A 12,498-nucleotide genomic window follows, 5' to 3' on the forward strand; every position below is an offset into this window, starting at 1 on the left:
CACGAAACATTCGCTGGATGACAGAGTTGAGCTCTTGAGCTCGGTGTTGCTCTGGAAGGCAGAGTAGACCCGCGGCAGGATGGCTGTTTGAGCCTGGCATTGCTCTAGGGCATCAGAGTAAGTGCATGATTGAGACTTGAAGGTCTTCGGAGCAGACCGAGGGGAGGAGGGTCGATCGATTACTCCCAAACTAGCAATGAAGGCTCCCTCGCTCCGGTTCTTGAAACTCATTGTGCTCTGTGACCTTGGTAGAAACGGAATGAATTCGATTGGCAGCCGCTGTACTATTGTTTGTCTTGACTTGTGTCAGTGAAGCTTGATACCACACACGCCGCCTAGGGAGGCACTCACTGGCCGCCAATGAATGCGTTTTGGGACGATGTGTTAACAGGCCAAGCGGAAGCGAAAGTTTTGAAAAAGAAGCGATGGGTGGCGCCGTTCTCCGGTGGCTCGGCATGCTGGCGGTGCGGAGGTGCTCCAACGGAGGGCGCAAGTCCGCTCACAACCCACCGTCCTACTAACACCAAACATCAAAAATCGAACATCGAACAACGTCGTCAAGGTACCGCTATCACAGCTGAATCTACGCAAACGCGTACTGACGCTTGTGAAGATGCCGCCAGAATCGCCATCCCAGCAAGAAGGCGAGTTGTCTTCGTCGATCAGTGAGTTTTTCGCGTTTGTCGTGTCGCGTCCCGTCGCGTCGCTTGGTGTTGAGCCCCACTAACATGATCCAAGACACCACGAGGCCTGGCCAACCTCAACGTAAGTTCACTCTACGTCCCTTTGAACCATCTGCTCATGCCGCAAAGCAGAGCAAAACCCTGGTGCGCCTGATGGTCCACCTGCTGCCGCGCCCGTTGGTGCGCAGCCGCCCAAAGAGATCCCCACCCCCGAGAAGATCAGTAAGCGTCCTATTCCTCTACAATCCCGAACGCAGTATGATCTAACGTGTTTGGTTTTACAGTGGCTGTCTGTGGCCGCCAGGATGCATTGGTGAGCCAGTTTGGGAAGCACTTGCCCATACTGGATCCCCACGTGCCAACGGATCCGTTCGCGTTGGAGAAATGGCGGAAGATAAGGGATGAGAGGTATCGAATTGTGGATCTCTGCAAGGAGCTCCAAGCACAGGAAGCCCATAGGCAGTCGAAGCAGGGTCAAGCCCACCCAACTCTCCTCAAGTCAACGGCCCCCCAGGCGCCCTCTGGCACCTCGAGCCCTGGCCAACCTCAAGGTAAGAACAGTCCATGTCCTTTTGAAGCATCTTCTCATGTCGCGTAGCAGAGCAAGCCCCCGGTGCACCTGCTGCTGCGCCGCCTGCTGCGCAGCCTCCGGCTGTTGACAAGCCGCCTCGCAGGCAATACACCGCCCAGGAGCGTCGTGAGTATCCCATGTCTCGGCCTTTGCTGAAGTACTGTCTAACACGCTCGGTTTATAGAAACCGCGATCAACGGTGTGAATCGTTTCGCGAGGCGTATGGGATGGGACTTGCCCATCCTTCCCACCTTGTTTCCACCCGAGGATCCGGTCCTGCGCGCTGAGTGGAACGAGATACGCGATGAAAGGGCTCGCATTGTCAAGCTCCTGAAGGCGCAGAAAGAGCGCGAGGCCGCGCAGTCGACGAACCAGAAGCCGGCGCCGCTCACGACGATGGCCCCCAAGGCCCCATCCGCCACCCGCGATGCGGCCTCTGGCACCTCGAGCCAGGTGATGCGTCTGGCATCATCGAGCACCATCGGCAAGCAGGAAGCTGATGCCCAGACGATGGCCGAGGGCGGAGAACTGCCGGAGGAACCGGACATGCAGAAGGAGAAGAGGAAGCGTGAGGACGAGAAGGACGGCGTTTCTGGCACGGTGTCGAAGAAGGCGAAGGAATGATGGGGGGCTACTGTCCAGGACATTTGCGTGACTTCACGCCCAGAACCACGTAGCTCAATGAACCTTTGAGCTCAAACATCTGCTCCCCATGATTTCATTGTGATTCTGATGTACCAGTCTGCGGTCCCGGACGATGTTTGCGACCAAGCCGTTTGCCGCGGAGTTTGCAAAGCGTCTGCTTGTCGTCGACTGTTGAAATAGCTTCAGCAGTAGCAGCTGGCGCTTCTGCTCCCGACCTCTTTTCATACTGCCATAGGAAAGATCGAAGCCCTGAGTGATGGGACTTTTGCCGTCTTCGACGCTGGCGGTGGGACACTATACCAAGCGGTATATGACTTGGGCCGCGGACCCTCGATGCTTGAGTGCATGGTGTTTTTTTCTGACCAAGGGAGCATGAATGCTCCCTGTCGTCTCCCATTCTCTCAGATTAACACAAATGCGGAGTCTGTGTTATTTTTTCCTGGTCGGCAGCGGAAGAAGAGGGTGCGCCAACGGCGAGCGGGTATAGAAGCGCCGCGCACCCAGCGCCCTCCAACTCCAAACACCAACATACAGGCACAGCCTTTTCGCGAACACCACGAAGTTGCGACCTCGGCGCCGTGGTCTTGCGATTTCGACTTCGCAAATGGCTCCGCCCTCTCCTCCGCCAAAGGATTGCTCGCCTGCCGGTAAGATGTCGCTCGAAACGCGTCGTATTGAGCTCCACTGACAGATTTGCAGACAATGATAGCTCTGGAAAGCTTGAAGGTCAGCATAAGTCAGCTCCAAAGGCCGCAGAATTCACTGACTCTTTCTTCAGAGCAAATCCCCGCCGCGAAACCTGCCAGCTCCGAGCGCCCCAAGTCCTACCAATACACGGACGACCAAATTCGTAAGAGAAGCGCCCTCTCATGATACCAGCCACCATCTGCTGACGATTTCGACAATACAGGACAGTCTCGCGATGCTCTTGAAGATCTGGCGAAGGCTTTGGGATTCGGGATGCCCGGGCTTGTCAACCTGCACCCGCCTCCCGGCTACTGCGGATGGTACACCCAGACAAAGAGCGTCATCGAGCGGGAGCGTGCATATTCGATGGCCAAGATCGAGGCTTGGTGTGAAGAGCAGCGTGCGTGTCAGATGGCCAAGGTCGAGGCCTGGTATCGAGGAGCTCAGAAACATCGCGGCTGCAGAGGCCGCCGGCCAGACCAACGCTGATGGCAGGGCTACGGGCCAAGGCAGGGCTCCACCATTGTTACCGACGTTGGCGAACGGAAAGAGGAAGCATATGGAGGAGGTCGACAGTGTTGATGGCTCCGTTGCGGGTCCAAAGACAAAGGCCACCAAGATCGAGGCAAAGAAGTGATTGCGGAGGCTGCCGACGAGAAAGTTGCTGCGTTTGGATGCCCAAAATTACCAGGTAGCCCAATGAACCTTATTTGAGCGCCACCATCTGCTCTTCGTGATAATGTCGTGCTGTTGATGTGCCAGACGGTGAGGTGGTTGACCATAAAAGCTCCCTGGATGCAGTCGTGTCGGGAAACGAATGCTCCATATGCCCAGCGGTGTAGATGCAAGACAGCCCCCCAAATGTAGTCAGTCGTGTTGAGAGACAAATGCTGCGTGTGCCCAGCTTTGGTCCGTCAGGGCGTGCCGCGAGTGGCCATCGCATTCGAAATCCGTCTTGCAGCCAGACCACCGTGAAGCGTAAAAGAGGTACCAATCTGCAGGCATGATGGCCTGGAGCCCACACCGACAAAACAAACCCCCTTCCTCCTCTTCATGCCAAAGTCCAAAAAGAGATTCCATCGCCGAGAATCGAACTCGGGCCTCCGGACATGCTGCAGATACTAAGACCAACCATAAGCGCCCAAAGCTTCCAATGGGGCTCCCTCCCGCCACACCTCAGCCGGTCAGAGCAGTATGCGGTCCGGCGGGCTACCACTGCACCACGACGGATTGTTTTTGATGCTGAGTGGGGTGGGTTTTGCGATGTATAAAGTAGGCTGCGGGCGCGGTTGCCCTTGTTTGTGGGGATTGGGAGTTTGGTGACTGCAGTTTGCTTGTTGTCGGCGGCATGCGTCTTCGTCGCCGCCGCCTGTTGTCCGCGAACCTCACTGCTGGGCGCTCCTTATACCCGTAAACTTGGGCATGCTCAACCGGCCGGTATTAACTGTGGAATGCTTCTTCGTCGCCATCACCTCTTGTACGTAAGCCCCACTGCTGGATGCTCCCCGTGCGAGTACGCTCAGGTGTGCGGCGTGCGTACCATTTGGCCAGGCGGGCTACCATTGCACCACGATGGACATTTGATTCTGAATAGAGTGGCTGACTGACAATATGAAGCAGCATGTAGGTGGATGCAGCAGAAGCGCAGAAACTTCGACGCAGCAATGGCGTCCTGCTTCTCAAACCTGGAGTTTTGCGATGGTTGGACGGAAGCGGAGTAGACTGCTGGGAAGAAGTGAAGTAACAGCGTCCAAATTCGGTGTTCATGTACTATTGCAACGTGCCGGATAGAGTTGGGAGTTTTTGAGCGTGTGCGTGCCCTCTACACTTCTCGCGATGACGTCGTGATGTTAACGCGCAAGACCGCAACCTCGCTCGGCACCAGACCCGGGAATCGACGAGACAAAACAGAGCACCTGCCCCTGCCTGCCGTCCATCTGCCACTCGGCCCTTTCTCCCCCCTCACTCGACGAGCCGAGCCGGCGGTCGAAAAAGATAGGCGAGCAAAAAGATATTCCATCGCCGAGAATCGAACTCGGGCCTCCAGACATGCTGCAGATACTAAGACCGACCTTAAGCCTATGCGCATCTCAAGCATAGGCTCCCTCCCACCCCCTCAGCCGGTCAGAGTAGTGTGCGGCCTGGCGGGCTACCACTGCACCACGACGGATTTTTGGTGCTGAATAGGGCGGCGTTTGCGGAATATAAAGCCAACCGTGAGCGCCCGCCGCCACGGCCGCAGGCGCATGGCGCCGCAGCAAGATCCAGAAGACTGGCTGAGCGGCTGCTCAGTCTCGAGGGTCCGGTAAATAGTAATCCGCATCGCCTCGCCATTCTCTTGGGCTTCACTGCCCAGCGCCAACATATCCACCGGATGCGTCGACGTTATCGCCATTGAGGCTGCCGACACCTTCGCCAAAGGAAAGCAGCTGACTGAACAGCAGCTGACTGAACAACACTTGCTGAGTCTGTCCGCTGCCTGACGGGCTGACCGGCCACGCACTCGTCCTTTACCGCGCACGATGGCAGCCCGCATCGCCTCGACACCCATGCTCTTGAACTCCACTGTCCAACGTCAATCCGCCAGTGCGCATGGATGCTCCCACCATCGAGGCTGTCGACAGAGTCCATCAATATCGAAACAAACCCAGGCGCACGGATTCTTCTGGCCGTCTGTCGTTCGAGTTCTGCTCGGCTCGTCCGCCCGACGCACCCTTGTCGTCCGCCACCACCGACATCCCAGCTCCTGTGCAGAATAAGCTCAAGCTTAAAAATAAGCTTACTTGCGTCCGCGCGCCGAACACGAGGACAGAGAAAAAACGGAACGACGAGCAGACGCGTCAGCCAAGAAAGAGTCGCGCCTCGCAGGTGAAGATGGGCTGACAGTGCTAGCCGTGGCGCAAGAGGGCAGGGGGGAGACGAGGAAAAGATCATGAAAGATGGATGGGCGAGGATAGGTGGGTAGGTGCTGTGCCGTGTATCAACATACATACATACAAACATACATACATACATACACACAAGAGATGCTTCAAGTGATCAAGATGCCGGCTGAATATGCCATGAGATCCATGTTATGCAAAGCAAAGCAACGCAATGCAAAGCCAAAAAAAGGGTCGCGTCAGACGACAGCCATCACCGCGCGACCAGCGGGGATTAAGAATACAAAGAGCGCGCGCGCTCGCTCAGCAACGACGACAACGAAGAAGGAAAGGGTTTTTGCAAAAAGATCCAGTCGAGTGTTTGTACCGCCGACTCTTCGAGCGTCAGAAGAGATGTGGATGGTTTTTGTACAGAAAAGAGGGGACCGTCCGACAGGCGGGGCCCAAGAAGTGAAGAAGAACAAAGCAAAGACAAAAAAGACCAGTATCCACTCCACCAGCTACCCTTGGGCGTCATAACAGGCGTCTGCGTTCAATATTCAACAGGAAAGATTCAAAGCTTCCTCGCGCCGAAGCCGCTGGGGGCGGCGACACCCTTTTGCAGGGTGCGGAAGCCGGCGCTGGGGAAGGGGGCGGAGGCGCCCTCGCTGGACGGGACGGGGTAGTAGGGGCTGAAGTCGGCCTGGATGGGGGTGTGGGTGGCCGAGACCTCGGCGGCGGAGACGGGGCAGACGGTCGTGTAGACGTCAATGGTGGCCGTGACGACCTTTTCGGTGCCCGACTCGGTGATGGTCGACAGGGCCGTCTTGTAGACGGTGCTAGTCGTCATGATGGTGGTTGGGGCGGCCGAGCTGACGTCGGCGACCTGGACGGACGAGCCAGAGGGGACGACAGTCTGAATGCGTTAGAAGGGAATGCTCAACATGGAAAAGAAACGTACCACAGTGACAGTCTCGGCCGGGGCAGTGACGGTGACAGTCTTGCCAACGCAGCTCGAGCCAGAGGTGACAGCCTCGGCGGCAACGGCGCCACTGGACGCGACGGAGCCAGGGGTCGTGGTCGGGCGGACGGTAATGTACTTGGTAATGGTGGAAGTCGACGAAATGGTCGTGGTAGGGCTGGAGGCGGCGCCGGCAGGGCTAGAAACCTCGGCGGCAACGATGCTGGCCGGCTTGGAGGCGTACACAGTCTCGACAATGGTTTCGACGCTGGTGGTCTGGATCGTGGTGGTAACGACAGTCTTGGAAGCCGTGCCGAGAGTGTACGTCAAGGTCCTGTCAATCGTCTTGGTAACGAGGGTCGTGCCGGGGGCTACGGGGCTGGCATCCGGGGCGCTGGGGCTCGGGGATGAGCCAGTGCCGAGAGGGACCGATGGGGCCTCGAGAGCAGCGACATCGCTGGCGGTAGAGGCAGGAGTTGCAGAAGCAGAGGCCTCGGCGGCGGTGACGGGGCAGACGGTGGTGTAAATGTCGACAGTGGCCGTGACGACCTTCTCAGTGCCAGATTCGGTGATTGTCGAGAGGAGCGTGCTGTAGACGGTCGAAGTGGTGTACGAGGTGACATCCAGAGCGGCAACGCTCGAGTTGGAGTACTGGCGAGGCAGGACCTTGAAGTGCCTGGGCTCAGAGGCGGCGGCGAGGACGGCCAGCGAGGCGGCGGAGAAGAGGGTTGAAAAGTGCATTTTGCAAATCAAGACGTGGGCGAATCCTCAAAGAGCGACAGACGCAAGAAGGGCAAAAACGAGTGTGGTGACCTGAGTCCAGAGAGCGAGGAAAGCAGCGAGCGAAAAACAGAGGGCGAGGGAGTGACGGGGTAGATATTGGCAAAGGATGGGGACCAAGCGCCGCGGCGGTGATGATGGAGGGCCCAGCATCAGGAACAGGTTAGCCGCCGGGCAGCGCAGGGTCCCGGTGGATGGATATGACAGGCCCCTGAGTGCGACATGGCTAGTGACCGCAAGCTGTGCGACGAGGCAGTCGATGGCATCGAAATCGAGTGTTTCTACACCAGGCGGTCAGCTTGATCAACGACATATCTGGCGGGGGCTCTCAGACCGTCGTCGGACCACCGAATGGCCACCCTCTCTGCTCATCTCGGCAATGGCAGGACATCATCGACGCGTGCCGGCAAATCGCTCGCATCGCACATGGGGATCAACAGGTACGGTACCGCCAGGTGCACCATCGGGCTGCAACAACGGGAGCAGGAAAACGGCGAGGCGCTGCCGTGGTGGACGGCTGCGTCGCGATGCTGCGAGATGGTGTTGTGGGAGGAGACGATTGGCTTGTTGGGCAGACCCTGTCGCAGCGGGCGGCCCGAATTGCAGGGGGCAGGTGTTTCAGTGGCTGCCAAATCTCCGACCTCTAGACACCACCTCCCTCTCTCGATGCAGTTTGGCTTGTTCCGTTCGCTCAACAACAAATTCTTTGACCGCTCCCGACCTGCCTGCAATCCTTCCGGCCCGGTGCATCTCTCGCTGGCCGCTCATCCGTGCTGGTGCTCTGGCTGACCCCTGGCCCATGCATCCTCCAGCGGGAGGAACACGACCCTAGGCCTTCCTTTGAGCCTCTTCCGTGCCTGAGGCGTCCAAGTCTCTCAGCCGCAGGCCATAGACGGCTCGAGCGATATTCAATTCTCGGCAGCGCCATCATTGAGCGCCAAAGGATTCGCAGACTCGGCATTCGTGAGCGACGACAGTCCATTCGCCGTCCTCAAACCGCAAATCTCAGCCTGAAATTTGGTGCCCCGCAACAGCCAACCATCTGACGACGACGGCCAAGCGATAGCGCTCCTCGCGGTTGGTCCATAAGGCTGCCTCCCTTGCTCCCCAGATCACCGTGGCACAGCGTTTGCTCCGTGGCAGCCAAAGCATGGCGACGAGGCATGTGCGTCCACTCGTGGCAGCAGAAACTTCTAGACGCTCATTTCGTCGAGTCCTGTCTCATTCTCGCTGATGAGCGCAGCTGAGGGCGAATCCCGATGAAACGGCCTCATTTCTTTCAACATCATTCTTGCTCGGGCACAAAAGACATTTGCCAGCGCCTGTCTTCGCCGTCCAACCCGTACGGAATACGAAGTGCAGACGACCAAGTCATCGCCCCCAACGCCATCCCCCACTTTCGCGAGCTTTACAACACTGCCAGCACGGACGTTGGATCGTGGCGTGCGGGTTCTGGACTGGCTAGCCCATCTTGGCAGTTCTGGAGCGGTACTTGTCCGTATTCACGACGCTTCTCTTCCGAGGTCGACCATCTGTCTGCACCACTGAAATACAGAATGCATGCTCGACGGGGAGAGGGGGCAGCGTCTCGTCCAGTTTCAACAGTTTTGAAAGGGAAAGAAGAGCAACGTTGTCTCCCTGCACTTCAGCCGCTAAACAAACAACAAGTACCACAAAGCGTGGCAGGAAGAAATAAATCAAGCCACAGTGGGCGGTGGGCAACAAAACAATACTCCCTAGGCGCAGCTGCGGCATCGAATGACAAGTGCAGACACGGTTCCAAGAGCCGTCATTTCCTCGGACACCACTAGCTGTGAACCTGACGCAGGTAGGCAGACGGATGAACAGATACTGCCAAACCCGCAGAATCCAAACCAAGCACTCAGTGACTCTCCCGATGCATAGACGACGAGGAGACCAGCAATAAATTCAGCCCATCCCTCATCTACCTTCGCTCCCGTCCGCTCTTTGGCACGCAGCACAAAACACGCGCAGTCTCCCCGTTCATCCATCACGATCGCTCCACGAGTCCCTCTCTCCTCTCGCGCAGCCAGCAAAGAAGTGGCTAGCAGCGCTGTCTCCATGACCACGCACTCAATACGCAGCCAGTCGGCACATCACAGCGCGCAGAACCAAAAGAAGGGGCACTTCCCCGCGAGCAGTCATGACTTACAGCACCAAGGTATTTCCAAGGAGGCCGTTTTTCCACCACACGTGCAGCTCAGACAATGAAGGCCGCTTCGGCCGGCTCGACCAGCTCGTCTCGTCTCGTCTCGCCATGCCCGTCGTCGGTTGGTCGATCAAGGTAAGGCAAGGTAGGTGATCGGCCGCACAGAAAAACATCAGGACAGCATCCGTCCGGTGCTTTTGACAAGCAGACAGACAGACAAACAGACAGACAGCCATCCAGGCAAGCAGGAGAAAAGGTATGTCTTATTGACCAGTAAGCTCCAGGTACGTACTTCAACTCGCCCGTATCAATTCACGCCATCCCTCTAACCCCCTACTCCTCCCATCTACATCGACCCACATCTACATACCCTCCGCACGCGCACCAGAAAAGAAGAAGTCGGGAAAAAAGCATTACAACAGCAACAACACTAACCCACCATTAAAATTATACACCGGAACCCAATAAACCACGCCCCGCCACGCTGCGCCAGCCCACCTCCCAAGCCCTCTAGCGCGCAGAATGCCGCAAACAAACAAGACTTCTATGTAAGAAACCCTCAAGCAATGAATACCAAAGTCGCAAACCCAATCCCGATTCTGATGCCGATCTCATGCTCTCATGCTCTCCAAGGTCTGCCTCCACCTCGACAAACGAGACGGGCGAAGGAAGGGAGGGAGGTGTGCAGGAAGGTGGAAAGGTGGGTACATGCAACGTTCCAAGTCATAGCAGCCGTCTCTCAATTCACAATACTCCAAAGCCCGTGCCGTTCATGCGTGCTCAAGTCGTATCGTATCCGTCGTGCGTAGCTCGTCGTCGTGGTGCTGCTTCTGCCGCCGCTGCAGGTGGCAGTCCAGCGTATCCACATCCACAGCCTACCAACGCATGGCCTCGTCCGCGAACCCTCCGATGAATATAAAATATGTACAGCTCCGGGCCAACGAGCCAGCCCGGAGCAGCCGACCAGGACCAAAAGGCGGAACAAGGCCGCCGCGCGTCGAGCTCCGTGGGTATATGAGAGGGTGAAGAGGGGTGGGAAAAGGGAGTGGGAAAGATTACAAAGCGAAGATGATGCGGACGATTCGATTCGATTCGCGTCGCTGCATCTACCCGCTATTATCGGCGCAAGAAAAGGCGCTTCCCTGCGCGCCCTCGGCCAACGCCTCACCACTGGCATACAAGCCGAGGCCGCAAATGACGGCGCCCTGGATGACGACGTAGACGTTGAGCGCGGTGAGCAGCATCTTCTTCCAGCTCTCGGCCCAGCGGCCGCGGTTCATGTAGAGCCAGAGGAAGCCCGAGAAGCCGAAGCTGAACCACGAGCAGAAGAGGGCCGAGATGAGCGAGATGAGCAGCGAGAACGACGGGATCGCCTCGGCGATGATCCACGCTATCACCCAGAGCACCGTGCAGATGGCTATCCACGAGATGAGCGACGCGCCGTACTTTTGGTGCAGGCGGGCCGGCTGGTTGCGCCACATGCGCACCCAAATGTACTTGCACGCCACGTGGCCATTAACGACGCCCGCGATGACAATCGTCGGCAGGGCCAGGCCAAAGGCGATTTTGGAGACGAGCGGCGACGCCGAGCCCAGCGCCGGCGACAGCACGTCCGGGCCGGCGTAAATGTAAATGACGACGCCGACAATGACGTAGAAGATGGTGGCCATGCCCTCCATGAAGACGACCGACTTGGTGAAGTCGCGCGGGTCGCGCAGCTCGGCGCAAAAGGTGAAGAAGGCGTGGTGACCGGAGAATGCAAGGATGATTTGCAACGTCGCAAGCATGCCGTTCTGCAGCGACACGTGTTGTTGAGCCGCGACGGCCTGGCCGTACTCGGGACGGATGATGGCAATGTCGATCATGGCGACCAAGACGCAGACGACGACGGAAAGGCAGGATGCAATGGAGAGGTACGAGACCTTTTCCAGCTGGCGCTTGAGGGCCAAGGCGAGACAGACGGCAAAGCCGACGAATCCAAAGACAATCGTGCAGGTGCCGTGGCCCGTCAGGACGTTGAGGGCAATGCTGAAGCTGAGCACGTGCGCGCCCATGATGAAGATGATGATGAGGACCTGCGCGACGCCCATGATTTCGCGCGCAATGGGCCCGCCCATCAAGTAGGCGGCATCGGCAAAGGTATGCGTCGAGGGGTACTTGTTGAAGAATTGGCCGACCACGTAGCCGCAGTACATGGCCATGAGACCGAAAAAGATGGTAAGAATGATGCCCCTGCACAAGTTAGACGGCCCAGATAGAGACAGTATGCAGCACAGATAGACAAAATGCACTTACGGCACCAGGCCAATGGTCGCGACGGCGTTGGGGAGCGAGAGAACACCCAGCGAAATGTTCTCGGCTACCATTACTGTGGGGCGTCAGTCCTGGGTATAGCAATTTTTCGGTTGACTCACATAAGCCGACTTGCCTGCCAAATGTTAGCTGCATCCAAAGATCAAGGAGTGAATACGTACCACCACGACATTGTCTGATACTTCATCTCTGCATTCTCGTCCTCGTGGCCAAAGGGATTGACCTCGCCCACCTAAGATTGTCAGCCCACGTCGAATGGTCTTGCCGAGTCCATACCTCAGTGGGAGTGTAGGGCGGAGCGCTCTGCTTGCCCTTCTCCGCATCTCCCAGCTCCTCGGACGACGACGTCTCGCTCACGTCGAGAACCTCGCCAACGGCTCGGCTGTTGTTTGAGGTGCTGGAGCGGGTCTCGTGTGTAGGGGCGGCGTCATTCGTCTTGCCCTCTTCGGCGGCGATCGGAGCAGCGGTGCGGATGGCAAGGTCAGAATTGCCATTGCCGGCACCCTGTTGGTCAGTGGGACCCATGCTCGGACGGGATCTCGTCACAGGGCGTAGGAATATGGGGGATTGGTGTGGAGGAGGGTCTCGTCGTCGTTGTCCCGATGGTAGCCGCGCAGTGTCGGGAGCAGATCGTGGGAGGGGAAGATGAATCGAGGGGAGGCCGCGGGTTATGGACGGTGGACTGGTGGGAAAAAAAGCGGCGCGAGGGCGCCCGGCAAATGTAGTAAGAGCGGACCCGCCTCACGGGCTACGTTGGCCCCGTGGTTGGGCGTTGGTTGCCAGTCGGCCATGATTAAGCAACTCTGGTAAGGAAAAATGCCATCGCG

At 57.7% G+C, this 12,498-nt stretch overlaps 4 protein-coding genes, 1 non-coding gene and 1 pseudogene across 6 annotated transcripts; 1 reads left to right on the forward strand and 5 right to left on the reverse strand.

The window, feature by feature from the left end:
* Positions 1 to 524: 524 nt before the first annotated feature.
* On the forward strand, positions 525 to 2,048 carry J3D65DRAFT_661513 (uncharacterized protein). The gene is made up of 7 exons (XM_066802605.1): positions 525 to 562; positions 614 to 665; positions 739 to 765; positions 816 to 905; positions 968 to 1,234; positions 1,282 to 1,380; positions 1,439 to 2,048. Exons 2-7 carry the CDS (start codon positions 614 to 616, stop codon positions 1,876 to 1,878), a joined length of 975 nt encoding a protein of 324 aa, XP_066651962.1. The 5' UTR covers positions 525 to 562; the 3' UTR covers positions 1,879 to 2,048.
* A 1,612-nt stretch (positions 2,049 to 3,660) lies between these two features.
* Positions 3,661 to 3,816, reverse strand: J3D65DRAFT_t126 (annotated as a pseudogene). The gene has a single exon. The product of its transcript is annotated as a tRNA-OTHER (tRNA).
* Positions 3,817 to 4,600: 784 nt separating this feature from the next.
* Positions 4,601 to 4,756, reverse strand: J3D65DRAFT_t125. Its single transcript has 2 exons — positions 4,720 to 4,756; positions 4,601 to 4,636 (listed from the first exon to the last, which is right to left on the reverse strand). It is a non-coding gene; the product is annotated as a tRNA-Ala (tRNA).
* A 115-nt stretch (positions 4,757 to 4,871) lies between these two features.
* J3D65DRAFT_636374 (uncharacterized protein) lies at positions 4,872 to 5,526 on the reverse strand. Its single transcript, XM_066801395.1, has one exon. It carries the CDS (start codon positions 5,518 to 5,520, stop codon positions 4,972 to 4,974), a length of 549 nt encoding a protein of 182 aa, XP_066651963.1. The 5' UTR covers positions 5,521 to 5,526; the 3' UTR covers positions 4,872 to 4,971.
* Positions 5,527 to 5,531: 5 nt separating this feature from the next.
* Positions 5,532 to 7,245, reverse strand: J3D65DRAFT_636375 (uncharacterized protein). The gene is made up of 2 exons (XM_066801396.1): positions 6,409 to 7,245; positions 5,532 to 6,363 (listed from the first exon to the last, which is right to left on the reverse strand). The coding sequence occupies exons 1-2, from the start codon at positions 7,147 to 7,149 to the stop codon at positions 6,022 to 6,024; spliced, it is 1,083 nt and encodes a 360-aa protein (XP_066651964.1). The 5' UTR covers positions 7,150 to 7,245; the 3' UTR covers positions 5,532 to 6,021.
* A 3,122-nt stretch (positions 7,246 to 10,367) lies between these two features.
* Positions 10,368 to 12,341, reverse strand: J3D65DRAFT_101531 (amino acid transporter). Its single transcript, XM_066793630.1, has 5 exons — positions 11,948 to 12,341; positions 11,833 to 11,903; positions 11,773 to 11,786; positions 11,654 to 11,726; positions 10,368 to 11,590 (listed from the first exon to the last, which is right to left on the reverse strand). The coding sequence occupies exons 1-5, from the start codon at positions 12,194 to 12,196 to the stop codon at positions 10,465 to 10,467; spliced, it is 1,533 nt and encodes a 510-aa protein (XP_066651965.1). The 5' UTR covers positions 12,197 to 12,341; the 3' UTR covers positions 10,368 to 10,464.
* Between the last annotated feature and the right edge of the window lie 157 nt (positions 12,342 to 12,498).

This window comes from Phyllosticta citribraziliensis (genome assembly GCF_038025025.1).
Source record: "Phyllosticta citribraziliensis strain CPC 17464 chromosome Unknown J3D65scaffold_11, whole genome shotgun sequence".
NCBI lineage: Eukaryota > Fungi > Ascomycota > Dothideomycetes > Botryosphaeriales > Phyllostictaceae > Phyllosticta > Phyllosticta citribraziliensis.

Coding starts and splice junctions, on each gene's coding strand:
- J3D65DRAFT_636374 (XM_066801395.1), bottom strand. CDS start 5,520: ATGATCTTTTCCTCGTCTCCCCCCTGCCCTCTTGCGCCACGGCTAGCA.
- J3D65DRAFT_101531 (XM_066793630.1), bottom strand. CDS start 12,196: ATGGGTCCCACTGACCAACAGGGTGCCGGCAATGGCAATTCTGACCTT. Junction 11,904..11,947: donor CGCCCTACACTCCCACTGAG/GTATGGACTCGG, acceptor TGACAATCTTAG/GTGGGCGAGGTCAATCCCTT. Junction 11,591..11,653: donor GCGACCATTGGCCTGGTGCC/GTAAGTGCATTT, acceptor TAACTTGTGCAG/GGGCATCATTCTTACCATCT.
- J3D65DRAFT_636375 (XM_066801396.1), bottom strand. CDS start 7,149: ATGCACTTTTCAACCCTCTTCTCCGCCGCCTCGCTGGCCGTCCTCGCC. Junction 6,364..6,408: donor CGGCCGAGACTGTCACTGTG/GTACGTTTCTTT, acceptor TAACGCATTCAG/ACTGTCGTCCCCTCTGGCTC.
- J3D65DRAFT_661513 (XM_066802605.1), top strand. CDS start 614: ATGCCGCCAGAATCGCCATCCCAGCAAGAAGGCGAGTTGTCTTCGTCG. Junction 666..738: donor CGAGTTGTCTTCGTCGATCA/GTGAGTTTTTCG, acceptor ACATGATCCAAG/ACACCACGAGGCCTGGCCAA. Junction 766..815: donor GAGGCCTGGCCAACCTCAAC/GTAAGTTCACTC, acceptor GCCGCAAAGCAG/AGCAAAACCCTGGTGCGCCT.